The 24,770-nt window shown below is 41.5% G+C and overlaps 1 protein-coding gene across 1 annotated transcript in view; it reads left to right on the forward strand.

The window, feature by feature from the left end:
• LOC143279736 (DNA-directed RNA polymerase I subunit RPA1-like) overlaps positions 1-23,756 on the forward strand; it is a 61,293-nt gene extending 37,537 nt beyond the window's left edge. The window contains exons 22-34 of the mRNA XM_076583861.1: positions 1,419-1,568; positions 4,118-4,305; positions 6,984-7,110; positions 10,495-10,632; positions 13,180-13,404; positions 15,786-15,838; positions 16,222-16,395; positions 16,714-16,961; positions 18,193-18,284; positions 19,269-19,334; positions 20,162-20,338; positions 20,784-20,894; positions 23,430-23,756. Coding sequence (XP_076439976.1) covers positions 1,419-1,568; positions 4,118-4,305; positions 6,984-7,110; positions 10,495-10,632; positions 13,180-13,404; positions 15,786-15,838; positions 16,222-16,395; positions 16,714-16,961; positions 18,193-18,284; positions 19,269-19,334; positions 20,162-20,338; positions 20,784-20,894; positions 23,430-23,726 — 2,046 coding nt within the window. The 3' untranslated portion in view covers positions 23,727-23,756. The remainder of the gene's footprint in view (positions 1-1,418; positions 1,569-4,117; positions 4,306-6,983; positions 7,111-10,494; positions 10,633-13,179; positions 13,405-15,785; positions 15,839-16,221; positions 16,396-16,713; positions 16,962-18,192; positions 18,285-19,268; positions 19,335-20,161; positions 20,339-20,783; positions 20,895-23,429) is intronic.
• The last annotated feature ends 1,014 nt before the right edge of the window (positions 23,757-24,770 follow it).

The raw sequence follows: 24,770 nt of genomic DNA on the forward strand, positions 1-24,770 counted from the left end.
CACTCCAGTGATGCTGGCTGCAAAAAGGGGCCATTTTTCAGGGCTGAAAACCTGCCAGTCCTTAAAAGCAGTCAGAAAGAAACTAAACAATACTAAAAGGTCCAAAGAAATAATCGTAAAAAGACCAATACACCCATGTCTAGTTCAGTACACATTACCTTTACATCATGTGGAGTGATGGCCTAGAGGTAACGCGTCCGCCTAGGAAGCGAGAGAATCTGAGCGCGCTGGTTCGAATCACGGTTCAGCCGCCGATATTTTCTCCCCCTCCACTAGACCTTGAGTGGTGGTCTGGACGCTAGTCATTTGGATGAGACGATAAACCGAGGTCCCATGTGCAGCATGCACTTAGCGCACGTAAAAGAACCCATGGCAACAAAGGGGTTGTTCCTGGCAAAATTCTGTAGGAAAATCCACTTCGATAGGAAAAACAAATAAAACTGCACGCAGGAAAAAATACCAAAAAATGGGTGGCCCTGGGGAGAGCAGCCTGAATTTCACACAGAGAAATCTGTTGTGATAAAAAGAAATACAAAATACAAAAATAATTTGATTCTTCTTCTTCTCCCTCTTCGTTCATGGGCTGCAACTCCCACGTTCACTTGTATGTACACTTGTGGGCTTTCACATGTTTCACCGTTTTTACCCTGCCATGTAGGCAGCCATACCTCGTTTTCAGGGGTGTGCATGCTGGGTATGTTCTTGTTTCCATAACCCACCGAACGCTGACATGGATTTCAGGATATTTGACATGTGTATTTGATCTTCTGCTTGTGTACACACACACACAAATGGGGTTCAGGCACTAGCAGGTCTACACATATGTTGACCTGGGAGATTAAATAAATCTCCAACTTTACCCATCAAGATGTGAGCCTGGGATGCTGAGATTGAAAGTCCAACGCTTCTTCTTCTTCTTCTTTTTCTGCGTTGGTGGGCTGCAACTCCCACGTTCACTCGTATGCACACGAGTGGGCTTTTACGTGTATGACCGTTTTTACCCCGCCATGTAGGCAGCCATACTCCACTTTCGGGGGTGTGCATGCTGGGTATGTTCTTGTTTCCATAACCCACCGAACTCTGACATGGATTACAGGACCTTTAACGTGCGTATTTGATCTTCTGCTTCCATTTACACACGAAGGGAGTTCAGGCACTAGCAGGTCTGCACATGTGTTGACCTGGGAGATCGTAAAAAATCTCCACCCTTTACACACCAGACGCCGTCACCATGATTCGAACCCGGGACCCTCAGATTGAAAGTCCAACGCTTTAACCACTCGGCTATTGCGCCCGTCGTCCAACGCTTCAACCACATGGCTATTGCGATTCAGTTTTAGGTGTATACTTGCACTTGAAATCTGCAGAATGTTCAGTCAGTGTCAGTGCAGATTGGATTGACTTTGTTGTTGCCACAGTTCCTGTACGGAGAGGACGGACTGGAGGTGGCCAAGACTTCCCTGCTGCAGGAGAAGCAGTTACCATTCCTCCTGAAAAACCAGCAGGTGTTCGGAAGCAGCATCGAGCACGCCACCAAGACCAAACCTGTGGAGAAACACAAAAAAAAGGTAACCTGTCAGAAAAAAAACAAAAACTTGTTTGTTTCACTTACGTTCTGCGTTATATAAAAAACAAAACAAAAAAAAACAAAAACACCACCACCAAAATTGTTGCTTTCTTTACTTACTGCCTGTTACAGCCCATGGCATGTAGGACAGCAATGAAGAACCATCACTCTTGTCTGTTTTGAGTTGGTCTGTGAATGGTGACTCAGGTGTGCTTCAGGGTCTGTGAATGGTGACTCAGGTGTGCTTCAGGGTCTCTGAATGGTGACTCAGGTGTGCTTCAGGGTCTGTGAATGGTGACTCAGGTGTGCTTCAGGGTCTGTGAATGGTGACTCAGGTGTGCTTCAGGGTCTGTGAATGGTGACTCAGGTGTGCTTCAGGGTCTGTGAATGGTGACTCAGGTGTGATTCAGGGTCTTTAAATGGTGACTCAGGTGTGCTTCAGGGTCTGAAAGGTACCTCAGGTGTGCTTCAGGGTCTGTGAATGGTGACTCAGGTGTGCTTCAGGGTCTCTGAATGGTGACTCAGGTGTGCTTCAGAGTCTATGAATGGTGACTCAGGTGTGCTTCAGGGTCTATGAATGGTGACTCAGGTGTGATTCAGGGTCTATGAATGGTGACTCAGGTGTGCTTCAGGGTCTTTGAATGGTGACTCAGGTGTGCTTCAGGGTCTCTGAATGGTGACTCAGGTGTGCTTCAGGGTCTTAGAGTACTTCTTCAGCTGTTCTGGTGTTTTTTTGGCCTTCCTCTCTTGTGTTTTTTATGTTTGTTTTTTTTATTTTTCCATCTTCTTCTTCTTCTTCTTCTTCTGCGTTCGTGGGCTGCAACTCCCACGTTCACTCGTACATACGCGAGTGGGCTTTTTACGTGTATGACCGTTTTTACCCCGCCATGTAGGCAGCCATACTCCCCTTTTGGGGATGTGCATGCTGGGTATGTTCTTGTTTCCATAACCCACTGAACGCTGACATGGATTACAGGATCTTTAACGTGCGTATTTGATCTTATGCTTGCGTATACACACGAAGGGGGTTCAGGCACTGGCAGGTCTGCACACATGTTGATCTGGGAGATCGTAAAAATCTCCACCCTTTACCCACCAGGCGCCATCACCATGATGCTTTAACCATTCGGCTATGGCGCCTGTCATTTTTTTTCCATCTAATATCATCATCTTAGATGAACAGACTATAAATAAATAAACGAATCTCTTGTGTTTACCTTACGGTATAGGGCTGTTGGGTGATTTTGATTTGTTATATGTATTTCATTGATTGTGTGTGTGTGTAACTCAGTACAAGACATTGACATAAACTTGTTTTATCTAGTTAAGATAAGATAAGAATAACTTTATTATCTCCAACTGGAGAAATTTGGTCAGGCAACATAGACAAATAAACAACATGGGGACCGTAACTGTAAAAGTCAACAACAGCTTTTACGAATATTACGAAGATACAAATGTAAAAAAAATATCGTATACACCGTTTCATACATACATCCACACACTGCAGGTAATAACTAGTATTCTTAATGAATGTTCTGTTGTTGTTGTTTTTTTTAAAATATATAATTTGTCATATCTTCAGTTGATTGTGTGTATGTGTAACTCAGTACAATACATTGACATAAACTTGTTTTATCCAGTTATGTTCTGTTGTTGTTTTTTTTTGGGTTTTTTTAAAATATATAATTTGTTATGTCTTCAGTTGATTGTGTGTATGTGTAACTCAGTACAGTACATTGACATAAACTTGTTTTATCCAGTTATGTTCTGTTGTTGGTTTAAAAAAACACCAAAAAAATTATGTCTTCAGTTGATTGTGTGTATGTGTAACTCAATATGAGACATTGATGTCGGATAAACTTTAACTATGTTTCCGTAATACTCTGATCATTTTCTGTCCATATCCGCAAATGGCAGAAGAAACACCAAAGAAGGAGGTTCTTTTTAAAAAAAATGTAATTTGTCATATGTCTTCAATTGTGTGTGTGTATGTGTAACTCAGTGTGAGACATTGATGTTTGGATTAACTTTAACTATGTTTCCTGAATACTTTGAACGTTTTCTCTCCAGATAAGATAAGATAAGATAAGAATAACTTTATTATCTCCAACTGGAGAAATTTGGTCAGGTGCATTATCACAACATAGACAAGTAAACAACATGGGGACCATAACTGTAAAAGCCAACAACAGCCCCAACAAATATTACGAAGATACAAATGTAAAAAATATCACATACATCGTTTCATACATACATCCACACACTGCAGGTAATAACTAGTATTCTTAATGTAAAAACAGAAAGAATTAAGAAACATTATTTGAATATAATTATAAACATAGCCTACTATACTGCACATTGATTATAATAGACAGATAAGATAAGAATAAAGATGAATTGCGGAAAACCACAACCAGATAATCAGCACACACCCGCACTGCACCCCACCCCCACCCCACCCCACACACGCAGATAACTTGATCAAACAAGAGTAATAAACATATGTTCTCAAATAAAAGCATTTCACATATTCGCTTTTAAAAACAGATCAGCAAATGGCAGAAGAAACACCAGAGGAGGGAGGGGCGGACCTCTGGGTTCCTGGATTTCTGTTCACGCCAGAGCAGCGCGGTGGTCAACGGTGACGCAGAAGTGAGCAAAGCCACGGGTCGATCAGCCCACAGCAAGGTTCTGGAGGTGGAGTGGAGGGCCCTGGATTCCAGGCAGAGACACAAGTAAGGGGAACTGGTTCTGAGGCGCAGGATGTGTTTGTGTCATCAGTGTAACGAATGATGATAAAAGGGCATTTGTTGCGCCAAACGACGGGCGCAATAGCTGAGTGGTTAAAGCGTTGGACTGTCAATCTGAGGGTCCCGGGTTCGAATCACAGTGACGGCGCCTGGTGGGTAAAGGGTGGAGATTTTTACGATCTCCCAGGTCAACATATGTGCAGACCTGCTAGTGCCTGAACTCCCTTCGTGTGTTATGCAAGCAGAAGATCAAATACGCACGTTAAAGATCCTGTAATCCATGTCAGCGTTCGGTGGGTTATGGAAACAAGAACATACCCAGCATGCACACCCCCGAAAACGGAGTATGGCTGCCTACATGGCGGGGTAAAAACGGTCATACACGTAAAAGCCCACTCGTGTGCATACGAGCGAACGCAGAAGAAGAGTTGCGCCAAACCTGATGATATAAAGGCCCTGGGCGTTCACAATGAAAAATGCAATACTAAAAACTAAGTGCATACTAAAAACACATGCAATGCACCTGCACACACAAATCCTCCTACCCCAGTTGCAACCCACAAACACACACCCATTCCACACAAGACGTAGAGATACACACACATGCGCACGCGTTCAAGCACACCTTGGCCGCTCAGGGTATATGTGGAGTGATGGCAGGGAGGTAACGCGTCTGCCTAGGAAGCGAAAAAGTCTGAGCGCACTGGTTCGAATCCGGGCACAGTCACCAGTATTTTTTCCCCCTCCACTAGACCTTTAGTGGTGGTCTGGACGCTAGTCATTCACATGAGACGATAAACTGAGGTCCCATGTGCAGCATGCAAATTGCACACATAAAAGAACCCATGGCAGTGAAAGGGTTGTTCTTGGCAAAATTCTGTAGAAAAATCCACTTCGATAGGAAAACGAATAAATAAAACTGCATGCAGGAAAAAATACAAAAAGAATGGGTGGCGCTCTCAGTGTAGCGACGCGCTCTCCCTGGGGATAACAGCCCGAATTTCACACACAGAAATCTGTTGTGGCAAAAGAGTAATACAATACAATACAATACAATACAATGCAATACAACAATACAATACAATACAATACAATACAATATATTAACATGAACAGTGTAGTGTTGGTTTTATGCTTGATGGAGAACGGAAACAAAGCAGATTCATATCGGATGCAAAGTGTGCTAACACACTTTCACTCTTTTCCACCATTTCCTTTCTTTTTTTTATTCAGTTCAGCAGCGTCAAAAGAAAACAGAAAAAAGCTTTGCAATAATGAAATTAAGATAGTAATGACGATACTTTCAAAAACAGAAACGAAAAAAAAAATCAAACGAAAAAAAATCAAACATCTGCAAATTAACATGTATGTCCCAGATGTAATGACATGTTACATACCCTTCCCCAGTTTGATTCCTTTACTTAAGATGTGTTTGCATTCATGCACAATTTAAATTCCAGGAACCAGACATTGACAAAGATTATTGATGTTCACATGGTATCAGTCTTAAATTAAGCGCATTGGGTTGTGCTGCTGGTCAGGCATCTGCCTAGCAGATGTGGTGTAGCGTATATGGATTTGTCTGAATGTAATGATGCCAATTTGAGAAATTGAAACTGTTATCAGTCTTTCTTGAATCTCATTGTTTTTCAGACATTCTAAAACAGATTTAAATTCATCGCCAAAAGTTCCCAAATTACACTCCTTTCAAATTCTGTTTTTTCTGTCTTTCGCCTTCTCTGTTTCTTATATTTGAATCTGCAGTTTATGATATCTGCAACAAAACATTTTTAATGGGCATATGTATAATTACTGAAATTTCTTCTTCTGCGTTCACTCGTATGCACATGAGTGGGCTTTTACGTGTATCACCGTTTTTACCCCGCCATGTAGGCAGCCATAATCCGTTTTCGGGGATGTGCATGCTGGGTATGTTCTTGTTTCCATAACCCACCAAACGCTGACATGGATTACAGGATCTTTAACGTGCGTATTTGATCTTCTGCTTGCATATACACACGAAGGGGGTTCAGGCACTAGCAGGTCTGCACATATGTTGACCTGGGAGATCGTAAAAATCTCCACCCTTTACCCACCAGGCACCGTCACCGTGATTCGAACCCGTGACCCTCAGATTGACAGTCCAACGCTTTAACCACTTGGCTATTGCGCCTGTCAAATTACTGAAACACAAGTTTATATGTTTTAAACAAACTTTATTCAACGAAACACTAACAAAGATAGTTAAAGCACAACATGTCTGAGCTTATATCCGTGCTCTAAAATGGACACTTGCCTGTAAACTGGTGGCAGTTCTTGAAAAAAAAAAAAAAAAAGTACATGAACTGAAATGGAAGACAGAAAAAGATGCATAGAAATGAAACAAGCTCAGGAGCAAACACACCCATACACAATGCATTGCAAATTTCAAGTTGCCTAACATATTAAACAGATCCTTACAAATATGCCACCAGCTTGGAATTGATGTTTGCTTGTTCACAGTGTGTGTGTGTGTGTGTGTGTGCATGCGCACATGTGTTTTGTGTTCATGCATGTGTGCATGTGCGCTTACGCGTGCGCGTGTTGATCTCAGCAATAACAGTTGTAATCATACACGTGTAAGAAAGTTGTGAGGTATGTGTGGATGTTGGTGTGTGTTTCAGGTTCCTGAAGAAACACAGGCCCTGCCCAGACCCTGTACTGTCCAAGTTCTGGCCTCAGCAGTGCAGTGGAGTCCTCTCTGAGAAGATGCAGAAGTCTCTGAACCTCATCCAGAAACAGCTGCAAGAGGTGAGATGGCTGCACTCTGTCGTTTGTCCGAAAGGAAGAAGCGTTTGGAATTTCGGACAGAAGAAAGTATTGGGCTTTGTTTCAGACATGGAAGAAGATAGGGCTATGTCTCTGACTGAAGAAAATAGGGCTGCGTTTTGAATCGAAGAAAATAGGACCATGTAAGAAAATAGACCTGTGTTTCAGACATAAGAAAAGTGGGCTATGTCTCTGACATAGGAAAATAGGGCTATGTCTCTGACAGAAGAAAAGTGGACTATGTTTTTGACAGAAGAAAAGAGGACAACGGAAGAAAATGGAGCTGTGGTTCAGACATAGGAAAATAGGGCTGTGTCTTCGACAGAAGAAAAGTGGGCTATGTTTCAGACAGAAGAAAATAGAGCTGTGTTTCAGACAGAAATAGAGCTGTGTTTCAGACAGAAATAGAGCTGTGTTTCAGACAGAAATAGAGCTGTGTTTCAGACAGAAGAAAACATAGCTGTGTTTCAGACAGAAGAAAATAGAGTTGTGTTTCATACAGAGGAAAACAGGGCTGTGTTTCAGACAGAAGAAAATAGAGCTGTGTTTCAGACAGAAGAAAATAGAGTTGTGTATCAGACAGAAGAAAATAGAGAGCTGTGTTTCAGACAGAAGAGAATAAGGCTGTGTTTCAGACAGAAGAAAATACAGAGCTGTGTTTCAGACAGAAATAGAGCTGTGTATCAGACAGAATAAAATAGGGCTGTGTTTCAGACAGAAGAGAATAAGGCTGTGTTTCAGACAGAAGAGAATAAGGCTGTGTTTCAGACAGAAGAAAATACAGAGCTGTGTTTCAGACAGAAATAGAGCTGTGTATCAGACAGAAGAAAATAGGGCTGTGTTTCAGACAGAAGAGAATAAGGCTGTGTTTCAGACAGAATAAAAAATGACTAAGTTTCAGACAGAGGAAACTGACTGTGTTTCAGACAAAAGAAAATAGGGCTTTGTTTCAGAAAGAGGAAAATATGGCTTTTATTCAGACAGAGGAAAATTGGACTGTATTTCTGACAAAGGAAATTGTGGCGTTAAATCAGACAGGAAATTAGGACTTCCTTTTTTGAGGAAGTGTCTGGGTTTGTTCCAGTGTACCTTTTATTTACCTGTGTGCAAGCTGAATTCGTAGCGTTAGCAGCACTGACTTGAAGTTGTGTACCTTGTGAATGGAGAGAGTTACCACTCTTTACTATTTGTTAAAGAAATTATGACTATGTTTCTGACAGAGGAAAATGACTGTGTTTCAGACAGAGAAAAAGAGAAAAATATGGCTTTTATTCAGACAGAGGAAAATTGGACTACCGGTATATTTCTGACAAAGGAAAATATGACTTTTATTCAGACAGAGGAAAATAGGACAATGTTTCAGGTCGAGGGAAAGGACTATGTTTCAGAGAGAGGAAAACAGTGCTATGTTTCAGACAGAAGAAAGTGGTATTGTTTCAGACAGAAGAACATAGGACTGTTTCAGGAAAGTAGGACTGTTTCAGACAGAGGAAATTGGGACTGTTTCAGGAAAGTAGGACTGTTTCAGACAGAAGAACATAGGACTGCTTCAGACAGAAGAACATAGGACTGCTTCAGACAGAGAAGAACATAGGACTGCTTCAGACAGAAGAACATAGGACTGCTTCAGACAGAAGAAAATAAGCCAAATTAAAAACAGAAAAATGGAGTGAAATGAACTCCTTCAAGTTCTCAATGATTACTACATAGCCTGAGTCTTATGGATACTCATTTCTTGTTCTTATTCTTTCCCCCCTCTCCCCCCCCCACCCCCCCTCACCTCCCCCCCCTTTTTTTTTTTAAATTACTGTCACAAATTCGGAAGATAAGGGAGGTTGTATTTTTTTACCTACCTTTCTTTTTTTTTTGTGTGTTACATATTTTGTTGATTTTTATGGAAGCAGTTTGATAATATCACCACAGTCCAGCTTCATTGCCACAAAACGGGAGAAAACCATGCTGTTTTGTTAGAGCGCTCAGTGCCGCAGGTGAGAAAAATGAGAAACTGGCATCTACCTGAGAGATGTTCGGTAAATCAGCTGATACACCTCGGTGCACAAACACAGCAAGCTGATTGATTGTAGCTCCATATCCCTCCACGGTGTTCCACTGGATGAAAATTTAAAGTTTATGACAGAAGTCGGTATTTTTCACCTGATGTCATTTTTGCATGATCGTGATACTGGTTGTTTTTTTTTGGGGGGGGGTGGGGGGGGGATGAGGGGTGGGGTGGGGGGGGGGATGTTGGGGGGTCCTTTTAGTTTTTTGAAATGTTGTGGTTTTAGATTTTGATGTTGGTTTTTGATCAGTGTACATGGTTCTGGTTTGGATCGTGTAAGCAACCTATGGCTTTAGTGGTTGGCTGGGCTTTAAACCAGCGGAATGAAAGAATGAGTGAACTCTTTGCTCGTAGGTTTTGATTATTAATGCCTTGAGTTGTTAATTTTTGTAACTTTTTTTTTCCACCCCATATTAATGTTAATTATCATCGCTTTGGGTTCCAGTGCTAAGAAGGTAGAGCGCACTATAAATACCCATCATATTATATAATATACTATATAAATATCAGTGATGATAATGATAATACTGATAATATTGATCATTATAATGAGCTCCACGTTTGGTTTCTGACCAAAGATAGGCACTATATAAATATCAATGATAATAATGATAATACTGATGATGATTATTATAATGAGCTCCATGTTTGGTTTCTGACCAATGATAGGCACTATATAAATGTCAGTGATGATAATGATAATGCTGATGATGGTTATTATAATGAGCTCCACGTTTGGTTTCTGACCAAAGATAGGCACTATATAAATGTCAATGATGATAATAATGGCGCTGATGATAATCATCATTATAGTGAGCTCCATTCCCTAATGTTTCATTACGGACTTAATATTGTTCTAATGTCAAGTGCATATGCTTTAGTAATCTAACAATTAAGCATATAATTTTATTTTTTTTATTGTTTGATGAAGCTTTATCTGCACAAAAGTGTATCTTCACAAGTGATTGAGAATGTTGGTGTTTTTGACTTTTTGCATTTGTTATCAGTTGTTATGCTTGTTAGAGTAACGACTTCTCTTTTATGAAGTACTTTAAGTAATTTCCTGTAATTTAGATTTTTTTTTTTTTTTTTTTTTTCAAATTTCACCCAACACCCTCCCTCATTTGTCCAGTTTCCCTCACCTCTCCATTTATCCACATCCCCCTCCTCATCTAAACGATAATACTCAAACGCAAACACTAATACTTTAACAAAATGTCTTCAATCACCGTTACGTGTGACGGGACATTAGACAAAAATTACTCTTCCTCCTCCTCCTCCTCCTCCTCCTCCCTGATGTTTCCCAGGTGGGGCGGACCTCGCAGGACCAGGAGAAGGCAGAGCACAGTATCCAGCAGAGTGAAACGCTGACCAAACTGGTCAACTACAAAGTGATGAGGTCGCTGTGTGACCCCGGAGAGGCTGTGGGCGTCCTGTGTGCTCAGGTGGGTGGGCTGAACGGCCTGTAGATTTTTGTAGTTTTTTGTATTGTATTGTTTTGATTGCATTAACCCCCAAAAATTGTGTATGGCTGCCTGCATGTCATGGTAAAAATGGTCATACATGTAAAAGCCCACTCGTGTACATACTAGTGAACATGGGAGCTGCAGCCCATGAACGAAGAAGAATAAGAATTTTTTATTGTCGCTGAGGGTTCTTTTACGTGTGCTAAGTGCATGCTGCACATTGGACCTCTGTTTGATGCATCTTCCAAGTGAATAGCGCCCAGACTACCATTACGGGATCTTTGACATGCATATTTGATCTTCTGCATGTGTATACACACCAAGGGGGTTCAGGCACTTGCAGGTCTGCCCATATGTTGACCTGAGAGATCAGAAAAATCTCCACTGTTTACCCACCAGGCACCATTATGGAGACTTGAAGCCATGACCCCTCAGACTGACTCAAGAGGTAGGATAAGAGACATGTATTTTGCAGACCTTGTTTAGCAATAAAGGTGAATCATCTCAAGCTGATCACACTATGCCCATGAAGGTTTTCCGGAAGTTTTCAAGTGTGGTCCTTCTGTGGAAGTAAGAGTTACAAACTTTGGAGGAGCTTTCTGGGTTTTCCCCTCTTGATCTTCTTCTTTTCCCTTAACTCTTTCACTGCCACAGGCGACTTTTGTCGACATTGAGGGGTCATGTTGATAAGACCGTTTTTTCACATTGTAACAAAGTTTGACAGCTGCAGCCAGGTTCCCGCCAATAGAATAATAACTTACCTTTGTTCCCTGACCAAGTTTGAAGTGAACAAGTCCATTGTGCTGTTTTGACATGAACCGAAGCCTGTGACGGAGAGCATCGTTTCCAAAATATTTGTCGCTGGGGAGCGTTTTTCACACAGAAACTTGGTGGTGAAAGAGTTAACTCTGTGAAGAGTCACTGTCACTGGGGCACTGCACAGAAAAGCTGTTCACCAGATCCCTCCTGGTCTGTGGGTTGTGTGTCAGAGCCTGGGGTCTGTGCAGATCTTGTTGTTTTTCTGTTTGTTCTGCGGTGGTGTCAGTCCTTCGTTTTTTGACTCACTTATGTAAACAAAGTGAGTCTATGTTTTAACCCGGTGTTCGGTTGTCTGTGTGTGTGTGTGTGTGTGTCTGTCCGTGGTAAACTTTAACATTGACATTTTCTCTGCAAATACTTTGTCAGTTGATAAAAAAATTAGGCATAAAAATAGGAAAAATTCAGTTCTTTCCAGTCATTTTGTTTAAAACAATATTGCACCTCTGGGATGGGCACAAAAAAATTAAAAAAAGAAGCCTAATTATATGCAAATTGCATTTACTGTTATATTTATATTTTTTGTATTCTCTAAACTTGGCACTTTGATCTGATATTCTGACCCAACAACAAGAGCAGTCATTATTATCATTTTTTGTTCAAACAGGAACTTCTTTTGCTAAGCATGGAAGTTTTATTTATTTTGCAAACGTTTTGGTGCAGATAGTAAAAAAAGAGATATTACTCTGTCATTAATGCTAGGACTTAATTTGCTTTAAACTGATCTTTCTCATCTTAAACATTACATTTTGAAATTATACTCAATACATAAAAAGCTTGGATTTTTTTATATTTTTTAAAGTGTATCACAAGTGAGTCTTGAAGGCCTTGCCTCTCTTGTTTGTGTTTGTTTTTTTCCCTGTGTCTTCCCCTCCATCTTCCTCCCTCAAGAGTTCCTTGGAGGATTATTTTAGCAAGTTCATAGGATCTTGTTATGTGGCCATACTAGCTTGATACATGGTGTTAACGGAATGAACTGATGGTGATTTTACTCTTAATCTTATGATGTCTTTGTTGATGTACAAATTAGTTTATCTTTTTTTTGTGTGTGTGCTGTGTTTGTTGTGTGGCCATACCATCTTGATACATGGCGTTGAAGGAATGAAGTGATAGCGATTTTACTCTTGATCTTATGATGTCTTTGTTGATATACAAAATGATCTGTCTTTGTTGTTGTTTTTTGTGTGTGCTCTGTTTCTCACACTTGTTCAATGCTGTAATTTGTATTCTGTGAGAAAAGATACCTTTGTTTCTCATAATGCAGTTACTCTTCTTTCTGTGGCAACTGTCACTGTCTTATTCAAGTAACTTCCGTGGGATATTATGCCATTTGTTCTTCACAGTGCAATGATTTATTATGTCGCTGTTCTTCTCTGGCACCTGTCACTGATTGTTCAAGTAACTTCCGTGGGATATTATACCATTTTGTTCCTCGCAGAGCAATGATTATAACTTCCATAGGATATCATGCCATTTGTTCCTGACAGTGCAATGATTATTATGTTGTTATTTTTCTCTCACACCAGTCACTGGTTTATTAACTTCTGTTGGATATCATGCCATTTGTTCCTCATTATGCAATGATTATTATGTTGTTATTCTCCTCTGACACCAGTCACTGGTTTATTAACCTCCATAGGATATCATGCCATTTGTTCCTCACAGTGCAATGATTATTATGTTGTTGTCATTCTGCTCTGGCACCACCAGTCTCTGGGAGAGCAGACAACTCAGATGACGCTGAACACGTTTCACTTTGCTGGCCGTGGGGAGATGAACGTCACCATGGGAATCCCTCGGCTGCGCGAGGTGTTGATGACTGCAAGCTCCACCATCCTCACCCCATCCATGGACATTCCCGTCCTCGACACGCCGCAGGCCACCGCTGCCGCTAAGCAGCTGCAGATGAGAATGAATCGTGTGCATCTGTATGACGTGAGTGGGTCTTTTGCCTTGAGTGAGTGATGTGAGTGGGTCCATTGCCTTGAGTGAGTGACGTGAGTGGGTCCCTTGCCTTGAATGAGTGGTGTGAGTGGGTCTTTTGCCTTGAGTGAGTGATGTGAGTGGGTCCCTTGCCTTGAGTGAGTGACATGAGTGGGTCTTTTGCCTTGCGTGAGTGACGTGAGTGGGTCTTTTGCCTTGAGTGAGTGACGTGAGTGGGTCTTTTGCCTTGCGTGAGTGACGTGAGTGGGTCTTTTGCCTTGCGTAAGTGACGTGAGTGGGTCTTTTGCCTTGCGTGAGTGACGTGAGTGGGTCTTTTGCCTTGCGTGAGTGACGTGAGTGGGTCCCTTGCCTTGAGTGAGTGACGTGAGTGGGTCCCTTGCCTTGAGTGAGTGACGTGAGTGGGTCTTTTGCCTTGCGTGAGTGGTGTGAGTGGGTCTTTTGCCTTGTGTGAGTGACGTGAGTGGGTCTTTTGCCTTGCATGAGTGACGTAAGTGGGTCTTTTGCCTTGCGTGAGTGACGTGAGTGGGTCTTTTGCCTTGCGTAAGTGACGTGAGTGGGTCCCTTGCCTTGCGTCAGTGACGTGAGTGGGTCTTTTGCCTTGCATGAGTGACGTGAGTGGGTCCCTTGCCTTGCGTCAGTGACGTGAGTGGGTCTTTTGCCTTGCATGAGTGACGTGAGTGGGTCCCTTGCCTTGAGTGAGTGACGTGAGTGGGTCTTTTGCCTTGCGTGAGTGACGTGAGTGGGTCTTTTGCCTTGCATGAGTGACGTGAGTGAGTCTTTTGCCTTGAGTGAATCGTGTGTTTCTCAGTGACGTGAGTGGGTCTTTTGCCTTGAACTCTTCTTGTTTGTTTTTTGTGTGTGTGCCCCAGACAGTTTGTTTTCTGTATTTATTTCAATGATATGAATAATGATGATTGGGGTGGAGGGGAGGGTGATGAAGATGCTGCCATGGAGGCCTTTATAGGTTTGGGACCTATTTGACGAGGCTGTACTCTTATATTAAACGCATCCCGGCAACTACCAGGCTGAGAGATAAAGACACCTGCAGTGTTGTTCAGGAAATTCGAGCAACATTCAGCTGTGTGGTTCCAGTCTTCCCATGGCACTCTCAGCTCTGGGAAGGAGCTGGCCATAGGCCGAGAAAACACACTTCTAATGGGGATTGAACCCATGTCCGACGGGCGCAATAGCCGAGTGGTTAAAGCGTTGGACTGTCAATCTGAGGGTCCCGGGTTCGAATCACGGTGACGGCGCCTGGTGGGTAAAGGGTGGAGATTTTTACGATCTCCCAGGTCAACATATGTGCAGACCTGCTAGTGCCTGAACCCCCTTCGTGTGTATATGCAAGCAGATCAAATACGCACGTTAAAGATCCTGTAATCCATGTCAGCGTTTGGTGGGTTATGGAAACAAGAACATACCCAGCATGCACACCCCCGAAAACGGAGTATGGCTGCCTACATGGCGGGGTAAAAACGGTCATGCACGTAAAAACCCACTTGTGTGCATACGAGTGAACGCAGAAGAAGAAGAAGAAGAAGAACCCATGTCCTCCCAGTCGATCAGTCAGTGACGCAAACCAATTCACCATGGCGGTCGGTCATTCACCTCTTGCTTACCTGTCCAGACTTGCACCTTTTGTCTGCTTGGCATGTACTTGCCTCAAATACTAGAGACTTGTATTGACAATATAATTATATTACTGATAACAGGTCTGAAAGAGATATTAAAAAAATATATATATATTTTTTTTTAAGTACTGTGAATAATACCAGTTATGGATTTTTCCTTTCCAGCTTATAAATAAGTCAGACCTAAACTTTTATGAGCAAAATCTGGACTATATGCATGGAAGACAAGTCCTGTGCTGTTATGTTAATCTTTGTTCTGATAACTTTCCATGACAGAATTTTCGTTTGTGTTTTATCACAGGAATAGAAATGGCATCATTTCATTTAGTAAAACTACATAACCGTTTTAACTCTTTCACCACCTTAGGCGACTTTAGTTGACTAGACAGTGCAGCGCCATGGGCGACTTTTGTCGACTTCGAGGGATCATGTTGATGAGACCGTTTTTCACAGTGTAACAAAGCTCGACAGCTGCAGCTAGTTTCCTGCCAGTAGAACAATGACTAACCTTTGCACCCTGGCCAAGTTTGAAGTGAACAAGTCCGATGTGTTGTTTTGACATGAACCAAAGCCTGTGACTGAGAGCATGGTTTGTGAAATATTTGGCGCTGGGGAGTGTTTTTCGCACAGAAACTTGGTAGTGAAAGAGTTAAGTGAGTTGCTGTAATCAGTGACTCATGAGATCTCTTTGGTATGTTGACTGGCAGAAATGTCAAAAGTTTGTTGTTGTTTTTTTTTCAGGTTTTACAAGACGTTGAGACCACAGATTCTCTTAAGCCTTCCTCAGCAGGAGGGTAAGCTTAATAAAATTTTTTTTATCTCCTTTGCATTTCCTGGTCTTGGTTCTTCTTGTTGGCTTATTGCTTGCTCTTTCTTTCATCAGGTGAATGATTTTTGGTTTCGTTTTGTTTTGCCTGCATTGGTATACATACCAGCTTGTTAATTTCTTCCTTTCGGGAATTTTTTGGTTGTTTATTTTTGCCAGTGTTACACCCATAACCAGGCACATGTGTTTGTGTGATTGTGTGTGTGTGTGTGTGTTTGTGTGTGTGCGTGTGTGTGTTTGTGTGTGTGTGTGTGAGAGAGTGCAGTTTGTGTGTGTGTGTGTGTGCATGTGTATGCGTGCATGCATGTTTACATTTTTATTTCCTTTTGGGTTTTTTCCTTCTTTCTCCAGGAGTGCCCAGAGATTGTATCGAGTCCGCTTCGTGATGTTGCCCCAGAAAGCCTACAGCGATAAGCTGGAGATGAAGCCGAAACAGGTCGTGAAACTGATGGAGGACAGTTTCATTGGCCGTCTTGGGGAAGCCATCTTCAAAGCCATCAGGAAACAGAGCAGAGTAGCAGACAGGTAAGATCCGTTCACATTGTGCCGGTGCCAAGTACGCTCTAAGAAACACAGCGTCGTGAATAGAATAATGATGCAACGCACATCTGCATACAGAGTTTGACTCGAGACAAAACCTCCTCACTGTGACTGCCGTTCACAACAGGAAGAAATCACTTTGCAGAAAGAGATTTGTTTGACTCTTTTTTTTCTCTCTTTTTTTGTTTGTTTTGTTTTGATTTTTGGACAGGTAAGATCTGTTCATCTATATCTATATATATATGTATGTATATATGTATATATATATATACACACATTTTTTCCGTTTGAACGACTGTCCAGCCTAGTGTCCCAGACCCAGGCGCGAGGTGTGGAGCAGCAGCAGCAGCAGGACAAAGACACGGATGGTGGTGGTGCTGACGATGCAGCAGCAGCCCCGGCAGACGATGCAGACTCCGACGTGGAAGCCAACGACGGGGACGCCAGCACCGTGAGAGAGCTGCAGCGTCACTCAGACATGCAGGAGTACGAGGGGGAGGAGGAGGAGAAGGAGGAAGTGGGGGACTCCACACAGGCAGAGGAAATGGAAGGTGGGGTATATTTTCCAGAGAAAAAAGAAAAAGGTTTAAAGCCACATGTGGCTATTTGAAGGCCCGTCCTGGCAGTGAAATCATTGTATCCATTGTCTATAGCTCGACTGTCTGGGCAGTGAAATCATCGTATCCACTGTCTGTATTCTCGGCCATCTGTGCAGTGTAACCATCGTATCCATTGTCTATAGCTGGGCCGTCTGGGCAGTGAAATCATGGCATCCACTGTCTATAGCTGGGCCGTCTGGGCAGTGAAATAATCCGTATCCACTGTCTATAGCTCGGCTGTCTGGGCAGTGAAATCATGGCATCCACTGTCTATAGCTCGGCTGTCTGGGCAGTGAAATCATCGTATCTATTGTCTGTAGCTTGGCCGTCTGGGCAGTGAAATCATTGTATCCATTGTCTATAGCTCGGCATAGGAATGTGGGGCCTTATCTTCTGTATATTATCATCGTTGTTTGTTTTTTGGAGGATCTGCATTTGTGGGTCATGATTCACATGTCTTTAAACAGTGGGGTTTTTTGGGGGGTTTTTTGCTGTTTTTTTTCAATGTATGTAAATAATATCCAGTTTTTAGGGAAGTGTTTGTTGGGTATGTTTGTCTTTCCATCCAGCGCGGGTCACATCAGTGTAGAATATAGGATGTAGGATATGTTTTTGGTCTTCTGACAGAAATTTCTGTCCCCTTCTAGTGTGCAAAAAAAAAGTGCCCCAGGAAGGAAATATCCATCCACATCATTGTAGGAATTTTTCTGTCACAAAAACATTCAGTTCATGTGAAACTGTTGTTATTGGATAGTGTGTTCATTTTCCTTTTAGAAAAGTATGAGTTTTATATACTTTCTTAGGTAGCTTGCATGATAGATGTTTTTTAACCCCTCTGTGACCTAAACATCCCTTGGCAAATAGTTGTCACTGAGCATAGAATAGGCTTGGTACTGAATGGGTTAGTATGTTTGTTTCAGTCGAATGTGAGTTTTGCAAGATTAAATGATTTGTGGGCAGAAGTACAGAGGCTGGAGAGAAGAAGACGATAATGGGGTGTAGTTTTCTGTTTCTTTTTTAGAGAGAGGTCGGGGAGCGTGGGGGGTGTAACTCGTTCCAATAAAAGAAAAGATAAATGCAGTTATTAGAAACGCATAAACATCATTCTCTCCAGCCATATCCTATGCATTTCTGGTGCGTCAGATAACCTTTCATGAAACCTTTAAACCTTTCATTTCCTCAGTTCAAGAAGAAACACCACAAGACGAAGACGAGTCAGGGCAACAAGAAAAAGAAGACACAGAAGCAGAGGGCAGCGACATTGCCAAGGTCAAGGTAAGTCACATGTTTCACCTGAAAGAAATCGCTGTCGGAGTGAAGTGAGGGGAACGTCAGTTTGTGTTGGTGAGTAGAGGACGAACAGACTAGGATTATCCAGCTTAGATTAGAGCCAGTTTTTGTTTCATTTTCTTTTTTTTTGGGGGGGGGGGATGGGGGGCGGGGTTGTTGTGGGGTGGGAGAAGGACCATCTTCTTTTTGGTCCATGATACTGCATTCCCTTGTTTACAGAAGCATTTCCGTGAAACGTAATACATGGTGGTGGTTTTAAATTTGTTACAGCCCTGATGTGGCCCGGTTGGTTGGCTAGGGGCGTTAAGCCAAATGAATGAATGAATCAGACATAAAGCCGGTGTATGAGTTTGCAGCAAAGAGACATCAGTACTTTACGTATCATTAACTCTCTCCATACGAACGGCGAAAGAGACGACGTTAACAGCGTTTCACCCCAGTTACCATCATCAAAATATTGCAAGCGGAAGGCTCTTATACTGAAGAGGTGAATGTTGACAAAGAATACCACAATTTTGATGACGGAAGCTAAAGGTTGGGTCATTCAGATACCCACTGGATATCTGAGGGGTCTGTGTAGAGGAGAAGAGAGGACTGGTCATACTGAGTGAGTTAATATGCTGTGTGATGGGACATGGTTGTCTGAAGTATTGGAAAGCCTTTGGGTCAGGGTATCATCTTTATTTGAAATATGATTGGATTTTTTTTTACATTTGACTTGGCACAGGTCACCAAACAACAACAACAACAAAACGTGTCTCTCTACAAACAGGTATAGGCATATTTTTGCATTAAGTATGAATTGCTCCGGATTAAATGGGTTTTTTTGGGGGGGTGGGGGGGGGGGAATAACTTTACTTAGCTGGAGTCGGTACACTGAGTTAAAATGGCCCCTCATATGTAAATTTTCATCCAAATGCCTTTTCTTGCTGATTGTTTTTTGTTGTTGGTTGTTTTTTTTTTCTGCAGGCCAAAGCAACAGTCCATGACTACAAACGTGACAGGAAAGGAAAGTGGTGTGAAGTGGTTTACGAGGTCAGTATGGCGCTGAATTAAGTGGATGGATATGACAGCTCTTGTGCCTTATTTCTTTTCCAAGTTTTCTTTTGGTGGGTTTTTTTTTGTTTTGTTTTGTTTTTCCGAGTTCTGCAGGATTGATGCATAGCTGTGTTCAACTGGGCTGTAAGCAACACTTGTTACCACAGTGGCCTTTTTTTCTTTTCTTTTTTTTAATAAAAGATTTTGTCTCTTTTCAATAAATGGCAGTGCAGATGCACTTTGCTTCCAGTAATGTTCAACAAATGGCAGTGCAGATGCACTTTGCTTCCAGTAATGTTCAACAAATGGCAGTGCAGATGTACTTTGTTCCCAGTAATGTTAAAAAAAATAGCAGTGCAGACGTACTTTGCTTCCAGTAATGTCTTGAGGTGGACAAAGGCAGGTGTAGAAGAGGAGGCAGCATTAAGAAATGTCTGAAACTTTAATCACTCTCTGTCTAAGCTGAGGCAGCGTACAGAAATGATATCTGCCTTCCCGGGAAAGATTGTTCTCCCCCCAGTTATCTGTGAATACCTGTACTGTAAGTCTATGTGTAAAGAAATATGCAAGTGTTTTATATTTATTTGCACATTATACTTTACAGTTTTTAATGAACTGATCTGATCGTAAAGTAACATGTTGGTGATTGGTTATATGATGGTATTTTACACAAGCTCATGGGTTGATAATAAGTAAAGACAAAATCAAAACTGACAAACGAAACAACAACAACAACAACAACAACAACAACAAAAACCCATTAAAAACCCAAAAACAACAACACCGGAACACCACTGTATAACCAGGTCACTGTGTGTCTTCAGTTCAAAGTTCAGCCGTTCCTGGTGAACATCAAGTCGATCGTGGAGAAAGAGGCGAAGAACTTCACCGTGCAGAGTGTTCCAGGCATCAAGCGCTGTATGCTGATAGAGCGAAGTGATGATGATCGCTTCAAAGGGCAGAAGAGACTGTACTTGGTCACCGAGGGAATTAACTTGATGGTAAAAAAAAAAAAAAAAAAAAAAAAAAATTACAAATCTCATACACACAAATAGTATGTGTTTGGAAATTAGTTGCTTGGACATTATGTTATGGCTCTGTGTTTTTCACATTATTAAAACAAAACAAGCAACACGACAGATAAAGATATTCTGTTAAGATTTTCATTGAATGTTTTTATTTTGAGGTTTTCATTGAATGTTCTGTCAAAATCTACTCTTTGTAAACAAATTAAGATTATTAGCAAGTGATCAAATGAAATTTTTAAAATAGATGTATTTTGTTTTTAGTTTTGTGTGTCTTTTTCAACAGCATTTTTTAAATAGAATGATGGTTGATTGATTTGTTAATCGATTCTTCAGTGTAGTGCTGTGTGTCTTTTTCAACAGAGTCTTTCTTTGATAGAATGATGATTGATTGATTGATTTATGAATGAATTCCTTGCAGGAGATGATGAAGCACTGTGGAGTTCTGGAGCTGAATGCCATGTACACCAACAGCATTGTGGACATTCAGAATACGTACGGCATTGAGGCGGCCAACAAAGCCGTCATCAAGGTCAGTGACGTGTGGGAACATGCATGCCAGTGTCATTCCCTTCTTGTGCATGGCTGTGCTCCGTGTTAACTTTTATAACAATGTACCATGCACATACGAGCGGAGCTACAGGGTGTGCAGAAAACACGGCATGCAGATGTGTGCGTTTGCATAACTTGCTGTTTCGACACATTGCACTTACATCTGCTTTCCGAGTTTGACTCGAAACAAAACCTCCCCACCAACGGTCTAAGGGGGGGGAAACCTCATGTAATTCTACTCAGCAATCACCTGTTTATCTTTAGAGTAACTTCCCTTGGATCTAAACTGTTTTGACATCCGTCAGAATCAAAAAACGTTGAAACAACACACTTGATGCCAGTCATTTTGCTGCAAAAATGGCGGCGAAGCAAATGATTTAAGGGAGGGAGAGACACAGAATCAGCGCAGGACTGGGGTGGGGGGAGGGAGGTGTGCATGTCTTATTATTGTATCAACCACAGACTATTGTCTTTGTACCGCATCAGCCACAAAATATGGCCATACTACACTGAGTCAGTGTGAGACCTGGGAGTGTCTCAGAACAGCATCACCCACACAATAGGACCCCGTGCTCAGCTTATATCAGAGATTGACTTAAGTTTACAGGTGGGCCAACAGCGAAGTGCGAACTGTGTGATCACTGGTTTCTCTGCTGCAATGGGAATTTATGTACAGTTTTGTCCTTTTTTTTTAAAGGACTGTGACTTAAGCTATGATGATGATGATGTTCAAATTTATATAGCACTTATCCTCAGTCAGAAACCAAGCTGTACGTGCTTAACAAACACGGAGCCATTTGCACAGCAGGCTGTCTGTCTGAACAGGACTGACGGACAGTTTCACACTAGATGGAGATGAAGAATCGTATGAAAAGTTGTTTAGAACACTAGGTAGATTTGAAGAAATTTTGAGGCTAAGAATTAATGACGATAATACAATGAACATTTGGTTAGGGCAAGTGAAGAAATCAAAACAGAGATATCTACCACAGAATAAAATGATGTGGAAAATTTTGGGGTATTTGGTTCACAGATGACGGGCGCAATAGCCGAGTGGTTAAAGCGTTGGACTGTCAATCTGAGAGTCCCAGGTTCGAATCACGGTGATGGCGCCTGGTGGGTAAAGGGTGGAGATTTTTACAGTCTCCCAGGTCAACATATGTGCATACCTGCTAGTGCCTGAACCCCCTTCATGTGTATATGCAAGCAGAAGATCAAATACGCACGTCAAAGATCCTGTAATCCATGTCAGCGTTCGGTGGGTTATGGAAACAAGAATATACCCAACATGCACACCCCCGAAAACAGAGTATGGCTGCCTACATGGTGGGGTAAAAACGGTCATATACGTAAAAGCCCACTCGTGTGCATACGAGTGAACGTGGGAGTTGCAGCCCACGAACGCAGAAGAAGAAGAAGAAGATTCACAGATGTTTAATCAAAAATAACTGAAGTGAATACAAGTGTTAAATTCATAAAAGCTAAGAAGTTATTCAAGATTTGGTCTAGATGAATATGTACACCCCTTAGCAGAACTGCAATTTTAACCTCTCTGATTCTGTCAAAACTAGTTTACTTGTGGAGTCCTCTTCCTAATCCCCCAGAGGTAAAAGAACTACAGAGACTATGCTATGAATTTGTTTGGGATATAAAAAAAACAAGAGAGGCAAGGCCTTCAGGACTCACTTGTGATAAATTAAGTCCCCTAGCATTAATTACAGAGTAATTTCCCTTTTTTTACTATCTGCACCAAAACGTTTGCAAAATAAATAAAAATTCCATGCTTAGCAAAAGAAGTTCCTGTTTGAACAAAAAATGATAATAATGACTCCTCTTGTTGTTGTGTCAGAAATAAGAGGTCAAAGTGCCGAGTTTAGAGAATACAAAAAATGTAAATATAACAGTAAATGCAGTTTGCATATAATTAGGCTTCTTTTTTAAATTTTTTTTATGCCTATCCCAGAGGTGCAATATTGTTTTAAACAAGATGACTGGAAAGAACTGAATTTTTCCTATTTTTATGCCAAATTTGGTGTCAACTGACAAAGTATTTGCAGAGAAAATGTCAGTGTTAAAGTTTACCACAGACACACGGACACACACACACACAGACAACCGAACACCGGGTTAAAACATAGACTCACTTGGTTTACACAAGTGAGTCAAAAAACCAGATAAGATTAAAGGACAATGTGCAGTACATGCTATTGAAAATGGAGGTTTGGGAATTCCAAATATACAAAAGTACAGAGGCTCTAATGATAACATGGGTTAGGAAACTGAACACAGGAACGGAACAGCAAAATGGAAGAAAATCCTCCTAGCAAAATCCCCAGAAATTAATTCATTGGATCTGTACGGATCAAGAAAATTTGCGAACATTGAATGTAACATATTCTGGAAAGATGTGTATTGGGTGTGTATGTTTGTTATCCTGTAAAGGCCAATCATGGAGTTAATTTGGGAATGGTGTGTGTGTGTGTGTCTGTGTGTGTGTGTGTGTGTGTGTTGGCAGGAGGTTCAGAAAGTGTTCAAAGCCTACAACATCCAGGTCAGCTACCGCCACCTCTCTCTGCTGGCGGACTACATGACGTGCGAGGGGCAATACAAAGGCTTCAACCGCAATGCCATCACCTCCAACCCCTCCCCACTGCAGAAGATCACCTTTGAGACGTCCACCAACTTTCTGGTCAACGCCTGCCTCAACGCCTGGCCAGACCGCCTGCAGTCGCCCTCCGCACAGATCGTGGCTGGCCGGGTCGTGTCCTCCGGAACTGGGTCTTTCGACATTTTGCAGCCATTGAAAGTGTGAAAAGTGATTCTTCTCTTTTTTTTTTTTTTTTTTTTTAATCGGGGGGGGGGGGGGGGGGGGGGAAGGTGTTTGACAAAGTGCTAGTTGTGATAAAGTCAGCATGAAAGACATAAATTATGCAAATATACTGCTGTTTTGACTTGCTGGACAGTTATGGGTTGTCTCAGTGAATGCGACAGGTCCAGCTGTTAGATGAACTTGTTGCTTTTTTATTGACAAGTCTGCCAAGACTTCACTGGAAAGTTATGGTGTTCAGTGTTACACAGATGACTGTGTGCTCCAGTAGTTGAAAAGTAAACAAAATAAAAAAAGCGTGTTTAATTGTTTCTTAAAATGCATGTGTCATTGTTTGGTTGTTTCTTAAAATCAAACATGCATTGTGATTTGCATATTGACACTTTTGCAAATGCCAAGTGGACAGATTTTTAGTTTCCGGCTTATGAAAGTGTTAACTGTTATTTTTCCTCAGTGTATGTGTGTGTGTGTGTGTGTGTGTGTATGTAAACATATGAGTGTGCGTATGTATTTGTGTGTATAGTGTGTGTATGTATTTGTGTGTATGCATGAAAGAGTAGAACTATGAACCTTTATCTTCAGATGTTATAGGCATATATTATTAAAGAAAATGCAATGTTTTTTGTGTGAAAATGCCTTGATTAATTATTAAATTCACACAACAAATGGTGATGAAATTGTTAATAAACACAATGTGACATAAAACAGTTGTCTTGTGTTGCTGTGGTTTTTCTTTTGTTATTTAAAAAAAAATACAAACACCATATTTGTAATATTTTATAATGATGCTGACCATAAAGATTCTCTGCATCATGGATGCCTGGCTCATTATACAACAACGTCATTGGCATTTACAGTACTTGGGCATATCACACCTTCCTTATTTTCTCTAAACTTCATGTTGCAAGATTTCATTCAAGAGGTCAGTAAACAGCTGCAGACAAGGCATTTGTGTCTGCTTCTTCATTCGTGGGCTGCAACTCCCATGTTCACTCGTATGTACATGAGTGGGCTTTTACGCGTATGACC

This window comes from Babylonia areolata, chromosome 3 (assembly GCF_041734735.1).
Source record: "Babylonia areolata isolate BAREFJ2019XMU chromosome 3, ASM4173473v1, whole genome shotgun sequence".
NCBI classification, from domain to species: domain Eukaryota; kingdom Metazoa; phylum Mollusca; class Gastropoda; order Neogastropoda; family Buccinidae; genus Babylonia; species Babylonia areolata.